The sequence below is a fragment of the Polyodon spathula genome, chromosome 3 (genome assembly GCF_017654505.1).
Source record: "Polyodon spathula isolate WHYD16114869_AA chromosome 3, ASM1765450v1, whole genome shotgun sequence".
NCBI lineage: Eukaryota > Metazoa > Chordata > Actinopteri > Acipenseriformes > Polyodontidae > Polyodon > Polyodon spathula.
This window is the reverse complement of record NC_054536.1, coordinates 13,417,482-13,436,063: the sequence shown is the minus strand read 5'-3', so window position 1 is coordinate 13,436,063 and position 18,582 is coordinate 13,417,482. Positions and strand designations below refer to the sequence as shown.

The 18,582-nt window shown below is 35.0% G+C and overlaps 1 protein-coding gene across 1 annotated transcript in view; it reads left to right on the top strand.

Annotated features, from left to right (window-relative positions):
• LOC121312741 (cadherin-18-like) overlaps window positions 1-18,582 on the top strand; it is a 73,635-nt gene that overhangs the window by 23,254 nt on the left and 31,799 nt on the right. The window contains exons 4-6 of the mRNA XM_041244470.1: window positions 7,096-7,263; window positions 8,975-9,162; window positions 14,834-15,087. Coding sequence (XP_041100404.1) covers window positions 7,096-7,263; window positions 8,975-9,162; window positions 14,834-15,087 — 610 coding nt within the window. The remainder of the gene's footprint in view (window positions 1-7,095; window positions 7,264-8,974; window positions 9,163-14,833; window positions 15,088-18,582) is intronic.

The following is an 18,582-nucleotide window of genomic DNA, read 5'->3' as shown; positions in this document are numbered from 1 at the left end:
AGGATTGCACAGCATTTCACGTAAAAAGTAAAAAGTAATAATATGTGAGCACGGGGAATTGCACTTTATTAATTCAAGTGCAGTTGTACCGAGACTCCAATTGAATGATTGATTAGCAATCAAGTCTCAGTACAGCTGCATAAAAGCTGCATGTTTTCACTCACTCAGGGTTGTGTGTTCGGTGAGTGGAGAACGGGTGTGGAGAGGAGAAAGTAAATAAGTAAATAATTGGTTTAAACTCACCGTGTTTGTCTGTTCGTCCGCTGTTTGTTAGTGTCTGTTTCGTGTAGTGTTAATCCGTTTTGTTTGTCTGTTTGTTTGGCCAATGCACCCTTTGTTTTGTGTGTTTTGTTTCCAAATCTTTTGTTTATTATTATTATTTACAATAAAACTCTGGACGCCGTAGAGTCACAGATTCACCGCCATTCCTAATTGTTTGGAGTCTGCATTTCTGGTCTGACGTCACCCCTACAAAGCCATCCTGTTCACAGTCCAGCATAAAAAACAGACTGCATGCGCCCGGATAGGTAAGAGCTTCGCTGAAATATCGTCTTCAGTGCATTAAAAATATTGCTTAAATAGCTACTGCACCCTAAAATTGTCAAACTGAAAGTTAAAATAATTGTATGATTGTACTGTAGTGGTTTAGAATACCTTTGATCGATCTGTTCTACATTCAGAATTTTACTTACATAGATATACATGCCATAGTCGTAGATCCCAGTTTGTATCACAGGACAAAGCACCTGATTATGGATGCTACAGTAGGTGGATGCAATCAGAATTTGCCCTGTGAAGGGATTTGGTACCATATTTTTCCCAAGGGGCAGCATTTAAGCATTACTGTCCATCACAACGTGATCATTAGCTGTTCTTGGTCATCATTTTAAGTGAATTTTAAGATTCTACTGTGGCAGTTATCAAAGATATTTTTAATTAAATTATAAAATGATTTTGTGATGATTGTTACATTTGTACCAGAGACCTCTAGCTAACATGTAACATGCTTGCTGGTTCTGAATTTGTTTGGACATTGGCGCACTGCTATCTTTTCTGGATTAATGTGTAAAAAACTAATAAATTAACCACACTATCGGTCACAGTGACCAAAATGATTCATCCCCTTCCTACATGCTCATTCAGTTTTATCTAACTCATATTTGCTGGCTGTCAATATACAGTATACATTAAATAAAGATTGTGATCTGTTTTACCATAGGGGTTTTCATTAGTAAATCCCACGCCATACTGGTGGAAGCAGCAAATAATAATTTACAAAGCGTTTCAGCAGATATTGGAATATTCATGAAGAGATTAAGTGACAAATTAAGTAGAGGCAGCTTGGGAAAGGCTTTTAAAAAGTAACATTTTTCAGGTAATAGTAAATACTGCACATACAATTTGGTAAATATGACACAAGCAGTACTTTTAAATGGATAATAATATTCTACTGTTTGCAATACCAGAGATATTTTGTCATTGAAAGGGACTATTATGAATTTTTCATTGAATTTACACACACATGCAATGATGAAAGTCTAGTTGGCAAATTACAGCAGCATGTTATATGTTTTTGTTTTCTTGAAGAGACTGGTGTTCTCACTAAGAAAAAAAATACATGTATATACTTAATACTGGTATTTAGTATGCTATGTCCCAGATATAATTGTATAATTTTTTCACAGGTGTGCTGTGATCCTGGTATGGCACTTGCTGCACGCATCTCAAGAAAAAGTGGGCAGTGGTTAATCTCTAAAGGAATAAATATGCATAGTTAATGTTATATAGTGTTGGGAACTCTTTAAAACTACTTTAAAAACCACTTGCTCAGCAGGTTGCTACTTGTTCTGCAACACCTCAGTTTCATCCTAGAAAAACCTTGTGCACACAGAATATAAGAGCAATGTTCCCTGTATTATAGTGGTAATTCAACTTCATTTCTGTGTTAAATACTGATTTTCAACCAATATCTTGATAATGGTAGGGAGGAGAATTACTTCTTTTGGAATATTTTGTGACATTGTCTTCAAAGGGTCTTTCAATAGGATTGGTATATTAAAAGATAAAAGGGGGGTCAAAAAGTAAAACTGTCCCCTGTGTACAATGCAAATTCTTATGAATTTTTCAGCAGACATGGATAAAAAACGGTTCCAGCCCTACCTATAGTGCGTAGCATGGAGACAGCAGACTGCTACTTAATTTCCTACTGTGGTAAAAATGTTATTGGATTTGTAGTTTTAAAGTTATTTTGATTTTAATGTTTGGTTTTGTGTCGGGTACATTCGAGTGTATCCATCAGGTCCACTCATAAAGACACGCACACATAACACAAGGCACTGTGTGAGAATACTGCCTGCTAAGAGCTGGCCTTGGAATAACTCAGCACAAATTTCTGCACAAAAACTGGTCTTAAAATGGGGATGGAAGTTCACAACACAGCCTTGAAATGAGTTCCAGGATTGATCCCTCCGACAGGGGATTTCCAGCATATCAGTTACGCTACACGCCTCATAGCAAATCAGATAGCCAGTGTCTGTGTGAGAACCGCACTCAGTCTGTTAAGGCTGTCAAAACAACAATATGACACACTGCCTTTCTGAGGCAAGCAATTGCTAATGAAAATGAGTCAAGAGTGCAAATGCATGGTGCTTTATGCATTATGGTTAATTCATGGAAAGTTAAATTTTTGCTTCACTATATGTGCACTATAGAGGGAGTTGTTTTATTTTGTATTTTAGTTAGGTGTTGTTATGTGTCCCATGGCGCTCCCCACTCTCTCACTCATTTATAACACTCATTGGTTGTAACGCTCATATTGAGGGTCCTGTGAAAATCACAATTTCACGGGTTGCGCAGAAATTGTGAAACTAGCCCAATACCATGAGTTTTACAATATTCTTAAGAAATAAAAATAATTTCATAACTGTGCTGCTGAACCTCATCTTCTTTAATATTAGCATCGGAAGGGTATCCATATATTATAAAAAAAAAAATAATAGATGGGCCTTTTCAGTGAGTTACAGGGAAACAATTCCATCTTGCGGTTCTGTGACAGTTTATAAATTACTTGACCTTTGGTTTCGTAAATGATAACATCACAGAATCCCTATATGGAATTATTGTCTTGTAACTCTCAATGCCCATCTGTTATTCTTTCTCTCTCTCTCTCTCTCTCTCTCTCTCTCTCTCTCTCTCTCTCTCTATATATATATATATATATATATATATATATATATATATATATATATATATATATATATATATATGTGTGTGTGTGTGTGATGGGGACCCGGCTTGCCACAGGCCTATAACTTTTCTTTTGTTGAAACTGACGATCTGTATTCCAGTAACAAATCTATCACCGTCGTTATTGTCACTAGCTGTTGTCTTCCCTGGAAGACAAATAAATAAAAGACATTTGTTTTTGTAAAACTTTTCCAAGCGCTTGTTCTTCTTCTTGCTCATTCTGTGTTGTTGGTCATTGTATGTCTGTTTATGCTGCATCATGAAAACCCACCCACCGCACTGTACGGCCGTCGGTCTTGTGTATAGTTTAAGTCAGTAACTATTTCATAGTTGTTTTTATATTCAGTTAACTGAATTAGTTTCTTAATTGTTAAAAGCTAAAGATAGGGCTATCTTACACATTTATTTTATTTTGAAAATAAGTTATTTTTGTTTATCTCTTGATTTATAGTGTTTTTTACTTTTATTTATTTTTTCACTTTTAAATATATTTGCAAAGTGGTTTGCTGCATTGGAACATGGACCTTGTTTCCTTTTATAAATAAAATGAACTCTTGTTATTCAAAAAAAGATTGACTTCAGATGGTTTTCTTTATTTAATCCCGGGGACCTGGATTACTGCTCGGCTAAAAGGGAACTCCAGTAGAGAGTCAATTATTCAATCTTTGATCAACCATACTGTCTAATCAACCAAACGCACCTGTTGTCACGTGATGAATTACATGTGATGCATTTAGTGGTTCCAATCCTGGGAATCCCTTTGGTAAATTCAGCTCCTGAATCCTGATTGAGGATTGTATTAAGGAAACTTGTATTGTATTAAGATTCTGTTTTTACTCATGATTTTTTTCTTGTTTTGTTATGTGTGCTGCTCTGCTGCAGTTCGTAACTAGGCAACCTGCTGCTGAAATTACAACCACGAGATTTGAAATTTGCTTTAATGATAACAACCACTGTCTGCAGCTACTCAGCTCAATATGGCAGAGAGAAATGAAAAATATGACTTTTATTAACTGTGGAAAGGGAGTCATTCAGTTTATACCTTCAGTTCTACAATTAAATGGAATGTGTTTGTTATTTGTTTTATGAAAACTGCATAGAAGGAAGCAATGTTTACAGTTGTTGTTTTTTGTTAATTTGCCTGTATTTGAACAGATGAGGTTTCTTGATTAAATGTCATAAAACAGAATATTCCAGTTTATCTGTTTTCACTCCATCTACTTAACAATCCTCTTGCTGTGTGATGGTGACTAACAAAAAAAAAAAATACAGTGAAACTCTGATACAACGTACTACCTTGCGACCATAAAAACAGTATGTTATAACCAAGGTATGTGATAACCAGACACATGCACATACCTGCCAAATCAGCACAAAAATCAAAACCTAGTATAGTTCTAATTGATTAGTGTACATATACAATGTATGTAGTATAAAGGTTTACTACAGAAGAAACCATATAAAACAATGTAACTAGTACTGTACATTACTATACAGTATGTAAGATTCTGTATTTTAATTATTTAATACAGTAATTCTATGTTGCCTTGGATAAAGAGGGTCATCTAAATGAATTATAAAAAATAACAAAAAAAATATAATTAATGTACTGAATACTACTGTATTATAATTAGTAAAATAAACAAATTAATAAAAAATACAGTACAGTAATAATAAATGATAGAAATAGTAAAACTACTACTACTACTACTACTACTACTACTACTACTAATAATAATAATAATAATAATAATAATAATAATAATAATATATAAGTCAATAAACATTACCATACAAACTGTAAGTTCATGTACAGTACAGTAGTCATTGCCTGTACGCTATTTTAAGAAGTATTTTAGGCCCTGGCCACATTAACGTTTTAGAACAGAGTTAAGGGTTCAAAACCTGTTAAACAGTGCTTAAATCGATTTGCATCCACACTAAACACGATTTATAACCGAGTTCAACAACCGAGTTTGAAAGCGACTCAAACTCGTTTGTCGGCATAACTGGGTTAGATAAACTGGTTTAACTGTAATATGCACGTTTACCATGTTTGAGTCTGGTTACACAGTATCCTCCGATATCCCCTAGTGCTTTGCGGTAGTACGTTGCCATAATCCCCCTGGTCACAGGAGACAAGAATAAAGAAAAGACAAGCCCCAATTAAAATACAGGAGAATTTCTTCTTGTCATATTCCATTGGTAGTCAGATATGCCAATATACTGTAGAACACAAAACTTAAAATGTGTCCAAAACACTTTGTAAATTATCTCAGATCATATTACATGCTGTATTAGCAAGTTAAATGTCTTTATTTTGACTTTTAATTAAATTACAGAACCTCTTATCTGCCCCAGATTTTCCCTTTGTGCAAATGCCCATCTCGTTTATTTACTATGACATGGGCATTTTTCCCCCCTTTTGATTACTTAGGCACTTTCTCATACCTCCTCTGTTCTGCACCAGTATCAATGAAAATAAACAACAACATTTACAAGGGGGAAAAAAGAAAGAAGAACGTATATACATTGCAGTGGTTTCTGGGGTAGTCATCTAGCGAAGTGTTTTTTCAACAACAGCTGGGTTAACTAACTCTGTTTCATTATGGCAATCTGGACGCTGTAACATTATTGGGTTAAGGTTCAGGTAAATTAGTTTTGAACTAGGCTGACAATTTTTTTACTCAAATGTGGACAAGGTGTAGACGACTGACTCAGCGACTGCTGCTTTTAAAAGATTTTAAAGTTTGTCCTTAAGTAAAATTGCCGATCGTTTAACACTGGCCAAGCATAAATTATAGTAATCAAGAGCAAGGTCAAGTTCAAATAGCAAGAAGTAGGCCAACGAGTACATAATATGTGCAGCACAGACCACTGTGTGCCATCGCGGTGCATGCTAATAACAGGAAGTATGCACTATCAGAGTACGTACTAAAAGGAGAATTTAAACAGGATTTAATATGATTTTATTCAGTTCCATGACACTGGTTCTTTATATCAGTGTGTACGTTATATCCCAGGTATGTTGTTAATGGGTTTGACTGTACTTAAATTTGGGTGTTAATAAGGTAAGTGAACAGTTCTCATCTGTCTGTGACCTCATTTTTATTTTATTTTTTCATAGACATGTCAGTATCCAGGGCTTTAAATTGTTGCAGTTAAGCAAATTAAACCAGCCGCCTCCTTCTTGATTTTTCTTCTATTTCGTCAGTAAGGGCTGGAGATCATGTCTATGTTATTGAGCTGCTAAGAACTTTTATTTGAATGGCATGTTATTACAATGTCTTAACAGCAAGTATCTAAGTATAAAAACATTTTACTGATTTTTTGAAGTTTACTGATGCCTAAAGTTCTGTAATGTGTCAAAGTTTTACTGAATTGTATTCTTTGATTTTCAAAGTTTAATATATGGTACGTTTAATTACAGTATTTCATTACCATAACTGTAGGTGTTAAAATTTTACTGAATTGCATGAATCTAATGATTTGTAAAGCTTTGTAATTTTGTATGCTTACTGTGATAGAATAGGTTACTAGTTATATATCATACAGTAAGTACTTGTGTATGTTACTGTTATTCTTTACATTATTAAAGGTACAGTAATTAAATTTCCAACATTATCAATATATCTGTGGTGCAAAGAAAGCACTTGATTTTTCTTTATTCCAGGGAAATTGGCCTCACTATACAGGTCAAATATCAGACTCAAGAGATGTGGTATATTGGTGTAGAAATAAATGAAAAATCCCATTTCGGAATGTGATCGATATGATTTTCCATATAAAACTAAATGTTACATTGTAGTTCAGTCCAGTACTATTGATCTCTCTCTTTCTATCGGACAGGTGTTATCAGGACTGCTTTAGCCAACATGGACCGGGAAGCCAGAGAACAGTATTTTGTTGTCATTCAAGCCAAAGATATGGCCGGACAGATTGGAGGACTGTCGGGGTCCACTACAATAAATATTACTCTAACTGATGTCAATGACAATCCACCCAAATTCCCCCAAAGTATGTACCAACAAGAGTAAACTAGGAATTAGTGAATGCTTAGTCAGGAAGACACAATGGCACTGTACATTTTAAAATGGCACTGTACCAAGTAAGAACTTTTTTTTTGTAGTTGAGACCTTATTTTCACTTCAGAATTTCTCTCCTTGTGTAAAAGGTAATGGGACCCCAGCTAAGACTTTAAAAAAAATGTTCATACACTTTTGTTCTATGCTGCCCATAGAACATTATATTTTCTGTGTAAGTGTAACACAGAGAAAATCAAGAACTTTATTTTCTTTTGATTTGTAAGCTGTTAAATACGCATCACTGTGACAAATGGTAATAGCAAATCAGATGTCTTGGTTAACAATAAAAAATACTGATGTTTAATAAAATGGCAGTTTATACATCCATATGTTAAAATAGATTAATCCACTAAAACAATTGTATATAGAGACAGTAACTTTCATCCTAAGATCTATTGAAATTACAAATCTACTGTAAATCATCTAGGAATCATTTATTCAATATTACTAAGCATAAATTAAATTGCATTGTTCCCTGCTGGTCCTGAACCAAAGTCGTTCATCAAATATACTCAACTATCATTATCAAACATTAAGCTGTTATTTTAAGCATATAAAATATATACAAAAATGTAGACATATCCTTCTATTTTAGACTTCAAGGCATTAGGTAGTCAGAGATGTGCCGAGAGTCACAGTAGTCCTTTATGAAATTACCTTCCACTGAAAAGATTCTCAAAGGTCTTTTCTCTGACATGTAATTTTCATAATTTTCTCTTATGGGAGAAATCAGTTGGAAACGTTGCTACTTAAGGACATTTAAAAGCTCTTGCGTAAAATGTATGAGTTGTTTAATTATAGTTTTTAACTCGTATTTTATATACAAAGGGTGTTTCATCACTACAGTGTACAATACAGGGTACTCAAAAGAAAATCTGTACAAGATGTCCTCCTGTTTCCTCCTTAAAATGAGAGTTCAGTAATTGCACTGGCTCTGACATGTTTGAAGATCAACTTAAGATGAAATTTCGCATTTTTAAAGAAAAACGTGAATTGCTGTGTAGAGATATTTTGTTTAATGACAGTGGATCCCTTTCATTTAACCATAAAAAATCACTATACATTTTTAATATGCAGAGACAGCTACTGACGGACATTGCTTTCAATGCAAGTAAGGTGAAAAGTGACGGTATGAACAGGATAAAGAACGACTGCCATATTTAATGAAATGCCGCTCTCCGTTTGCAAGCTGAAGTGTTTGTGTCATGAACCCCCAGGCCGCTTCCACAGTAAAACACTATTCTGTGTCATTTTTTCTGACCTTGACTACTTCTATGACCATAAAATTGGAGCTGCATTATCACGTCAATAGTAATATTTTCCCTGGGCTCTAACAGAAAATGATACTATAGGCATCACTGTCTGTACACATCTTTAAGAGCATTGCTTGACCAAGCATTGCTGTCACATGTTTACATTAAACTGATGCATAATCTTTACTTTTACAACAAAAGGCTGCCTTGTTTCATTTCTTTACATAACATCAACACAAATTCTACTCCAGTACAACATAGTCTGAATGTTATAGATTCACATGACTTTGTTACTTTTCACTTTATTATTATTATTATTATTATTATTATTATTATTATTATTATTATTTATATAATAATCATGTATTGAATATGATTCTATCTCTACAGAAAATTATGAGCTGTATGTACCAGAATCTGCTCAAGTTGGCAAAGCTGTTGGCAAAATTAAGGCAAATGATGATGATACTGGAATTAATGCAGAGATAAAGTACATCATCACAAATGGAGATGGGGCTTCGGTTTTCACCATCTCCACTGACAAGGAGACTAGGGAAGGCATCATTTCACTGAAAAAGGTAGGAACTCAATTTTAGATGGCTTTTATATTATAACAAATGCTGTATTACATACTTTTGGGCTCTTCTTTAAATAATAATGCAACAATAGTAATCAATATGAAACTTAATTTAATATACCAAATTAAACCTTTAAAAACTTTATTAAATGCCCAGTCATTAAACATTGTATTAACATTATTTAAAATAAGTTATTGAGACTACTTCTCTGTACAGAGGTCCATCCACTCTACAGTTTTGCATATACTGTAGGATAACCGCTTATCCAGTTGTGATTGAACTTGGTATTAACTTTATTTAGCAAAATGTATTAAGAATATGAGATTCTGGGCATACAGGGGAACGTCTGTTTTTGTGTCCATCTATACGTCACACTTACATTTTTGCATATATCTGCAGAACCATTATCCAATCTTCATGAAAGTTTGTATTATCATTTGCATTATTATGAAGTTATTGAAAATATCAGATTATGGGGATGGGGGGGGGGGGGGGGGTTGTCTGTTCATCCATCCTTGAAAATCACTTACCAAATTGTGGTTAAATATATAGTTGCTAATTCTGCTATACTATGCTGCACATACTGTTGATATATCTCAAGGTCATCAACATTTTCCTCATACTGATGGCTCTAATTTTGAAATTACAGTGGTGGCAGGGAATGTATGTTACTGATATACTTCTTTTGTTGCGAAATTGTGAGGACGCATTTCTGATTGAGGCAACATTGGTTAAAGGCTGTTTGCGATATTAAAGGTAATATTACAGGTCTACTGGTTGAAACAGACAATCTCACTTTAAAGGAGTCTGTGTCTGATCCATTTCCTGAAAGTCTACACAGCAAATAGCCATTCTGAATGGGGGACGTTGGATTGAAACCAGACCCTATTACAGTACTATCCCTGAAAAAAATACTGCTTTGTGTTATTTTATTTTTTTTTATTGTGGTTACATATGTAGTTACATTGTTTAGTTGGTTAACAAAGTTCTTGCAACAAGTTGATTTAAATGATCTGAGGAAAATTTGGGGTTTTACTGTATTCTTTCGCTGCATATCTAGTACAGTAATTACTAAGAAAATGACCCTAATTCTCTTAAAAAAAAAAAAAAAAAGTCTGGATACATTGAAATGATTTAACAGGGCATTTATGATTAGGCACTACAACTTTTATAATCAATGCAAAACATGTGCACATTTAGACATAAATAGATAGAATTAAAAGTTTATAGGATATTTACAGTCTCTAAACTTAAACTTGGAAAATAGATGTATTAAAGTGTTGCGACCATCGCAATAGTCACAAATCAGTTGCAAATGAGTCAAAAGTCCAGTGTGAAATGCACTAAACAAGTGCAAACCTATTAGTGACTTTTTGGGTAATTTGCTTTGCGGCAGCAGTTTTTCTTTGCAGTTCAGCCTGAGATGAATATGTAATTATGAGCGTTCCTGCATAAATTGCAAAAATGGGTTGGAGATTGTGCAAATCAGGGTTCTCAAATACTATAATGAGATGTATTAAAGCTGATGGCAAGTTTGTTTTTTCTCGTGCATTGCCAGTTGTGTTCTGTGCATTTTTGAGGCCAACACCCTATTTTGCCCTAAAAGCAGGGCGTACTTACAAGCCTTCAAAACACATTTCTATGACATTTCTGGTTTCCCCAACATGAGTAATAGACTGCACAGATGTGCCACTAACCCCTCCAGCTCATTCTGAGCATCTGAATAGGATCATGATCCATTTTGTGTTAATTGTTTAGGTTACTAAGTAAGCCAAGTTAAAAATAATATATTTAAAAAAAAAAAAAAAAAGTTAAAATCATTCACTTTCAGTTTAAAATAATCTTTCATTGGCATTGTTCACCAATGTGTACAATGCAGCAGCATGCTTTATTTTGTGTTACTGGTAGCCTACAGGCTAAAGTAAAAATAATGTGTGCTAGGTATGCATTTAATTTTACTACTGTACTGTATACTGTATAGGCCTACTGTACAGATTAATATTTTTACATAATGTAATGTGCAGCCCAGAGCTTGTCAACCAGGAGACACATCAAACATTCCAGGGGGGGGTGCAGTGAACATCTGAATAATAATGTAACTATAGCAATACAATAATAATAAATTACAAAAATAATAATTTTGAAAACTATAAATTGATTCTTACAAATTCCCACTCATTATTACTATTTATTTATTTATTTATTTATTAACCGTGCTTAAAGCAAAGATTGGGCGAGTTTACATTGAAGCATTAGTTACCCGCCACTTTGCACTGTATTCAGTACACAAAATGGTACATTTTGTGGTCCGTGAAAAAAGGCAGAGCGATTGTGTAGCTTCATCCTCATCATCCAAAAAACTAAAAGTTTGAAAAATATAAAGAAAGTTAGAGTTGGAATTTGAATTTACCCTTGCTGGAATTGCAGGAGAACCACATTCTTTGTGGGTCATCTGTGGTGAAGTACTAGCTAATGACAGCTTGAAGCCTTACAAACTAAGACGACATTTGGAGGCTCGACATCATGGACTGAAGGATAAGCCACTCGACTTTTTCAGAAGAAAACTCGATGCATTAAATCAGCAAAAGGATAAGCAAGCATTCCACAGGGTCTGCCAAGTGTCTCAAAGCTTCTTATGCCGTGTCATACCGCATTGCTAAACTTTGCAAGCCACACACCATAGCTGAGACACTGGTTTTTGCCAGCTGCAAAGGACATTTGTTTCATTATGTTTGGGGAAAGCTTTGCAATGCAGGTTGTCAAATGATACAGTGAATCACCAAATTTCAGAACTTGCAAGTGATGTGAAAAATTAATAGATTAACTTCATCAAGATGGATACATTTTATGCCATACAACTTGATGAGACAACGGATATTGCTAGGGCTGCACAACTGCTCATTTACGTCAGATTTGTACATGAAGAGTCACGGATTGTGGTGGAAGTTTGAATCACAATGATCTTAAAGCCCTCATTGTTGAACATATCACTGGACTGAAACAACAGTTCAGCAGTTACTTCCAGGAAGATAGCAGATCAGTTGTCTGGGTTCAGGATCCGTTCGTCACTTCAGTTGGTTCAACCAATCTTTCCGGGGAGATGGAAGAACAGTTTATTGAGCTGACATGCAACAACAGACTGAAGAAAATGTCTGGCTCTCAGTTGCACAGGAATTCCCTCAGTGTATGGATCCTTTGGGTACCATCTGCTGCAGCAAACCTCATCTCAACTCCTGCTATTTATTCAAAACAATGTCGCACGAGTCTTGCAATGCTCGCTTAGATGATGCAACAAATATTTAAAGTAGTATACTCCGGCTCTTTTCATTAACATATTTTCTTTTAGTACATATGATAAAATGTATACTTTGCAAATTGTGGCAACAGAAATGCAAACTGTGGTATGTTTATCTACCCCTTAGTTTCTTAGATTTTACTAGATATATCCAATTACAAGCAGCAACCTGATATAATGACATAAAGTAGAGACAGCAAGAGAAAATTCCGAACTGTCAATGTATAAGATTTGGTGACAACCAGTCAGAGATGATCAGTAGGCACAATGTGGGATTCAATGCTACCTTCATTTCCTAGAAGCTTCAATTACATCTTTTGAATTTTTATGTAAAAATTACCCTCTGAAATGCAATTACCTCTTCATTCTACATATTTAATATTATTACCTTGAACAAGTCATGTCAATGTTGCCAACTAGAGAATTAATCAAAGTCTCACATTATTTACATAAACAAGGCCCTCAGAGGAAAAAATCTTGCTTACTCAGAGCCTAAAATCAAAATATTTACCACACCACTGTGTAAGTTTACATCTTTTGGAAAAATCTAACTTCTAACATTACAGAGCTAGCTAACAAAAACAGAAGCTCTAAAAAATAATATCCTGTGTTATTTATTTTAAGGTTTGTAACATTAGTATTGCGTTTTTGTTTGTTTGTTTTTTAGGGGGAAAAAACAGGTGTTTTCTGAATAAGGTCAAAAGTCTCAATGTACATTTTGGATTTGCTAATGCTAATGCTATATTATATATATATATATATATATATATATATATATATATATATATATATATATATATATATATATATATATATATGCACACAGCTCTGGAAAAAATTAAGAGACCACTGCAAAATGGATAGAGGACTACCAGATCAAGACCCTGTCATGGCCAGCCCAATCTCCAGACCTGAACCCCATTGAATACCTCTGGAATGTGATCAAGAGGAAGATGGATGGTCACAAGCCATCAAACAAAGCTGAGCTGCTTGAATTTTTGCGCCAGGAGTGGCATAAAGTCACCCAACATCAATGTGAAAGACTGGTGGAGAGCATGCCAAGACGCATGAAAGCTGTGCTTGAAAATCAGGGTTATTCCACCAAATATTGATTTCTGAACTCTTCCTAAGTTAAAACATTAGTATTGTGTTGTTTAAAAATGAATCTGAACTTATTTTCTTTGCATTATTTGAGGTCTGGCAACACCGCATCTTTTTTGTTATTTTGACCAGTTGTCATTTTCTGCAAATAAATGCTCTAAATGACAATATTTTTATTTGGAATTTGGGAAAAATGTTGTCAGTAGTTTATAGAATAAAACAAAAATGTTCATTTTACCCAAACACATACCTATAAATAGTAAAACCAGAGAAACTGATAATTTTGCAGTGGTCTCAATTTTTTTCAGAGCTGTATCTATCTATCTATATATATATATATATATATATATATATATATATATATATATATATATATATATATATATATATATATATTATTTATATATATATATTTTTTTTATTTAGTCGCCAATTATTTTTGTTATTTTCTCCCAATTTGAAATGCCCAATTATTATTTAGGCTCAGCTCACTGCTACCACCCCAGCACTGGCTCGGGAGCGGCGAAGATGAACACATGCTGTTCTCCGAAGCATGTGCCGTCAGCCGACTGCTTTTTTGCACGCTGTGGATTCACCATGCAGCCACCCAGGAGCTACAGCCTTGGAGAACAACGCAGCCCCCCCCACCCCCACCCAATGATGCTCAGCCAATTGAGCGCTGCCTCCTGGGAACTCCCATTCATGGTTGGCTGTGGAATAGCGCAAACTCGAACCGGCGACGTCCAGGCTATAGGGCGCATCCTACACTCACGCAGAGTGCCTTTACTGAATGCGCCACTCGGGAGCCACCTAGATAATATTTTTTTAATTTTCTACAGCAGGTTGAGTTTTTAGCAGAACTGACAAGAGCTGTCATTGACTGCTCCCCATACCCACATACATGCCACACCGTATTTTTTATGTTATGAAAAAATGTTTATTGCAAGAGAAATGCAATATTATCAACCCACATCATTGAAATTTGATGAGGTGTGTCTCTGAGTGGCCCACATGGCACTCATGGCAGGTCATACAGACAGGGAAGTTGGGTTTCCTTCTTGTCTGGGGACCTGATGAGACATTCTTGTGTTTTTGAGTATGTAAAAAATGGGCTGAGTGGCCTGATTGTGATGTAGTCATCCTGCAATTCTTCTAAAACCTTTCTGTGACCGCCACTTTAAGAACCAATGGTCTACAGTATACTTACCACCTTAGCATTATCAATCAAAGTTTAAACTTGTGATATTATCATTTTGTTTATTGTTTACTTTGCAGCCATTGAACTATGAGAAAAAGAGAAGCTATATTATCCACATAGCAGGTGCAAATCCACACACAGATCCTCGGTTCTCACACCTTGGACCATTTAAAGACACAACTACTCTGAAGATCATAATTGGAGATGTTGATGAGCCGCCTTTGTTTTCAATGACTTCTTATGTGATGGACGTGTATGAAAATGCAGAGATGGGGACTCTGGTAGGAGCAGTCACAGCACAGGACCCTGACCGTTCCAACAGTCCGATCAGGTAATTATGGTGATTTAATGTTTTTCTTTTTTTTTTTTTTTAAATCCTGAATATCTGCATCTTTTGAAGATTGAGTTTAAATTAATATTTAATCCCTCCCAAACATTGAGTGTATCAAGAAAAGCTGTTTGTTTCCGACGAAAAATAAATATTGGCATGCATATTGACTATGTTCAGCAACACATAAGATATATGCAGAAATTATAGTAGATGGATAGCTAGAAACTGGGTAAAATCGATGCAAGACAGAGCCGTGGAAAATTTGTGTTTTTGATAATACTGTATATAGTATTGTGGAAATGTATTTGTTGAATAACCACATTATTTTCAGAAGAAGCCTTTATTCACATCACAAATTACATTACCTTCTACTTACATTCAGTTGTGCATGTCACATATAGTACAGCTAAATATAGCATCCCACTGTAGAGCACAGTTAGTTTACATTGATTAGATTCAACATCCAGATTGTATATTTAATATAACAATTGCAACACTTAACTAACTGTGCTGCCGTCCAACTCCATTCACTGTAACACACTCACATATACTAGTGTGTATCGTAACAATGGGGTCAGTTTGTATTTTGTTACAATTTGCCAGTGTACAAGGATACATGTCAGTTGTCCATGGAGTTTCTTTCATTCTGTTGCTCATTTAGCATGTTATTATCAATGCATGCACAAATCAGCTTCTTTAAAAAAGAAAAAAAAAACAGTACATGTTGTCTTTCCATTATTTGCAATTCAATAGCAGCCCTCCCAATTGGTAAACCATACTTGATATATGTTCTACTTTTAGAAAAACAAGGAATTAGCAAAATAATTGAATAAATGAGATAAATACTGTAGGTGTCAGATGTGCAGTTTTGGAAACAAACAAGTTATAACACACATTTTCATTTTAAAACATAAACTGGTACAACTTTAGGTTGAAGGCAGCTCTTCTGGGTCAAAGGATGTTACTGGCTGAAAGCATGCCATTCAATGAGGGAAGGAGATGATTGGTTATTGACAGGAAAGAAGCCAGTAAAGGGGTAGGGACACTTCCATACCAAGGTTTTGCACTCTAGGAAGGGCAAGACAGTCTAAAAGCATGTCTTGCAAATAGATTTCTTTGAGATACCATGTTTTAAAATGAAAATACTGTACATGTTTCCTAAAAAAGAAAAAAGTGGTTCTTTCAAAACAGAACATTGGAACCTTATACAAACAATAGATGTGCATTGTGCAGAACATGTATTAAACTATTTTGTTAGCTACAATCCCTTTAAAAGGTTAGGACTTGGCTCAATTAAGATTCATACATTGCATACATAATCCACTTTCTGTTTAAAAGATGTCATGCATATTTACTTTGTATATCTAGGATTTATGTCACAACTGTGTCCTCGCCAATTACCATTAAAGAAAATACCATTGTAGCTCATAATGTAGTTATTAACCTAACCTAGTTATTAATGTAGTTAATAAACACAATATCTCAATAAGACTAGTGATTCTGGCATATTTATCCCTGAGAACCATGATGCAAAGAGATTAAAAATTCATATTATGTATGTTTGAGTATTTCTAATCAATCATAAATGTATATTTGTTACAAGAACATAAGAACATAAGAAAGTTTACAAACGAGAGGAGGCCATTCGGCCCATCTTGCTTGTTTGGTTGTTAGTAGCTTATTGATCCCAAAATCTCATCAAACAGCTTATTGAAGGATCCCAGGGTGTCAGCTTCAACAACATTACTGGGGAGTTGATTCCAGACCCTCACAATTCTCTGTGTAAAAAAGTGCCTCCTTTTTTCTGTTCTGAATGCCCCTTCGTCTAATCTCCATTTGTGACCGCTGGTCCTTGTTTCTTTTTTCAGGCTGAAAAAGTCCCTTGGGTCGACACTGTCAATACCTTTTAGACTGAACAGATTCAATTCTTTTAGCCTGTCTGCATATGACATGCCTTTTAAGCCCGGAATAATTCTGGTCGCTCTTCTTTGCACTCTTTCTAGAGCAGCAATATCTTTTTTATAGCGAGGTGACCAGAACTGCACACAATATTCAAGATGAGGTCTTACTAGTGCATTGTACAGTTTTAACATTACTTCCCTTGATTTAAATTCAACACTTTTCACAATGTATCCGAGCATCTTGTTAGCCTTTTTTATAACTTCCCCACATTGTCTAGATGAAGACATTTCTGAGTCAACAAAATCTCCTAGGACTTTTTCATAGATTCCTTCTCCAATTTCAGTATCTCCCATATGATATTAATAATGTACATTTTTATTTCCTGTGTGCAGTACCTTACACCTTTCTCTATTAAATGTCATTTGCCATATGTCTGCCCAGTTCTGAATCTTGTCTAGATCATTTTGAATGACCTTTGCTGCTGCAACAGTGTTTGCCACTCCTCCTACTTTTGTGTTGTCTGCAAATTTAACAAGTTTGCTTATTATACCAGAATCTAAATCATTAATATAGATTAGGAATAGCAGAGGACCTAATACTGATCCCTGTGGTACACCACTGGTTACCACACTCCATTCTGAGGTTTTTCCTCTAATAAGTACTTTCTGTTTTATACATGTTAACCACTCCCTAATCCATGTACATGTGTTTCCTTGAATCCCAACTGCGTTCAGTTTGAGAATTAATCTTTTGTGCGGGACTTTGTCAAAAGCTTTCTGGAAATCTAAATAAACCATGTCATATGCTTTGCAATTATCCATTATCGATGTTGCATCCTCAAAAAAATCAAGCAAGTTAGTTAGACACGATCTCCCTTTCCTAAAACCATGTTGACTGTCTCCCAGGACCCTGTTACCATATAGGTAATTTTCCATTTTGGATCTTATTATAGTTTCCATAAGTTTGCATATAATAGAAGTCAGGCTTACTGGTCTGTAGTTACCTGGTTCAGTTTTGTTTCCCTTTTTGTGGATCGCTATTACGTTTGCAATTTTCCAGTCTGTCGGTACCACCCCTGTGTCAAGAGACTGCTGCATGATCTTGGTTAGCGGTTTGTAAATTACTTCTTTCATTTCTTTGAGTACTACTGGGAGGATCTCATCCGGCCCAGGGGATTTGTTTATTTTAAGAGCTCCTAGTCCCTTTAACACTTCTGCCTCAGTTATGCTAAAGTTATTTAAAACTGGATAGGAACTGGATGACATGTGGGGCATGTTGTCAGTATCTTCCTTTGTAAAAACTTGTGAAAAGTAATCATTTAATATATTTGCTATTTTTTTTTCTTCCTCTACGATTTTGCCATTTGTATCTCTTAAACATTTAATCTCCTCTTTGAATGTTCTCTTGCTGTTGTAATATTGGAAAAACATTTTGGAATTGGTTTTAGCTCCCTTAGCAATGTTCATTTCTATTTCTCTCTTGGCCTTTCTAACTTCCTTTTTGACTTGCGTTTGCAGTTCCGTGTACTCTTTCTGCGTACTTTCTTTTTGGTCCTTTTTTAATGCTCTATAAAGTGCCTTTTTTCGCTGAATA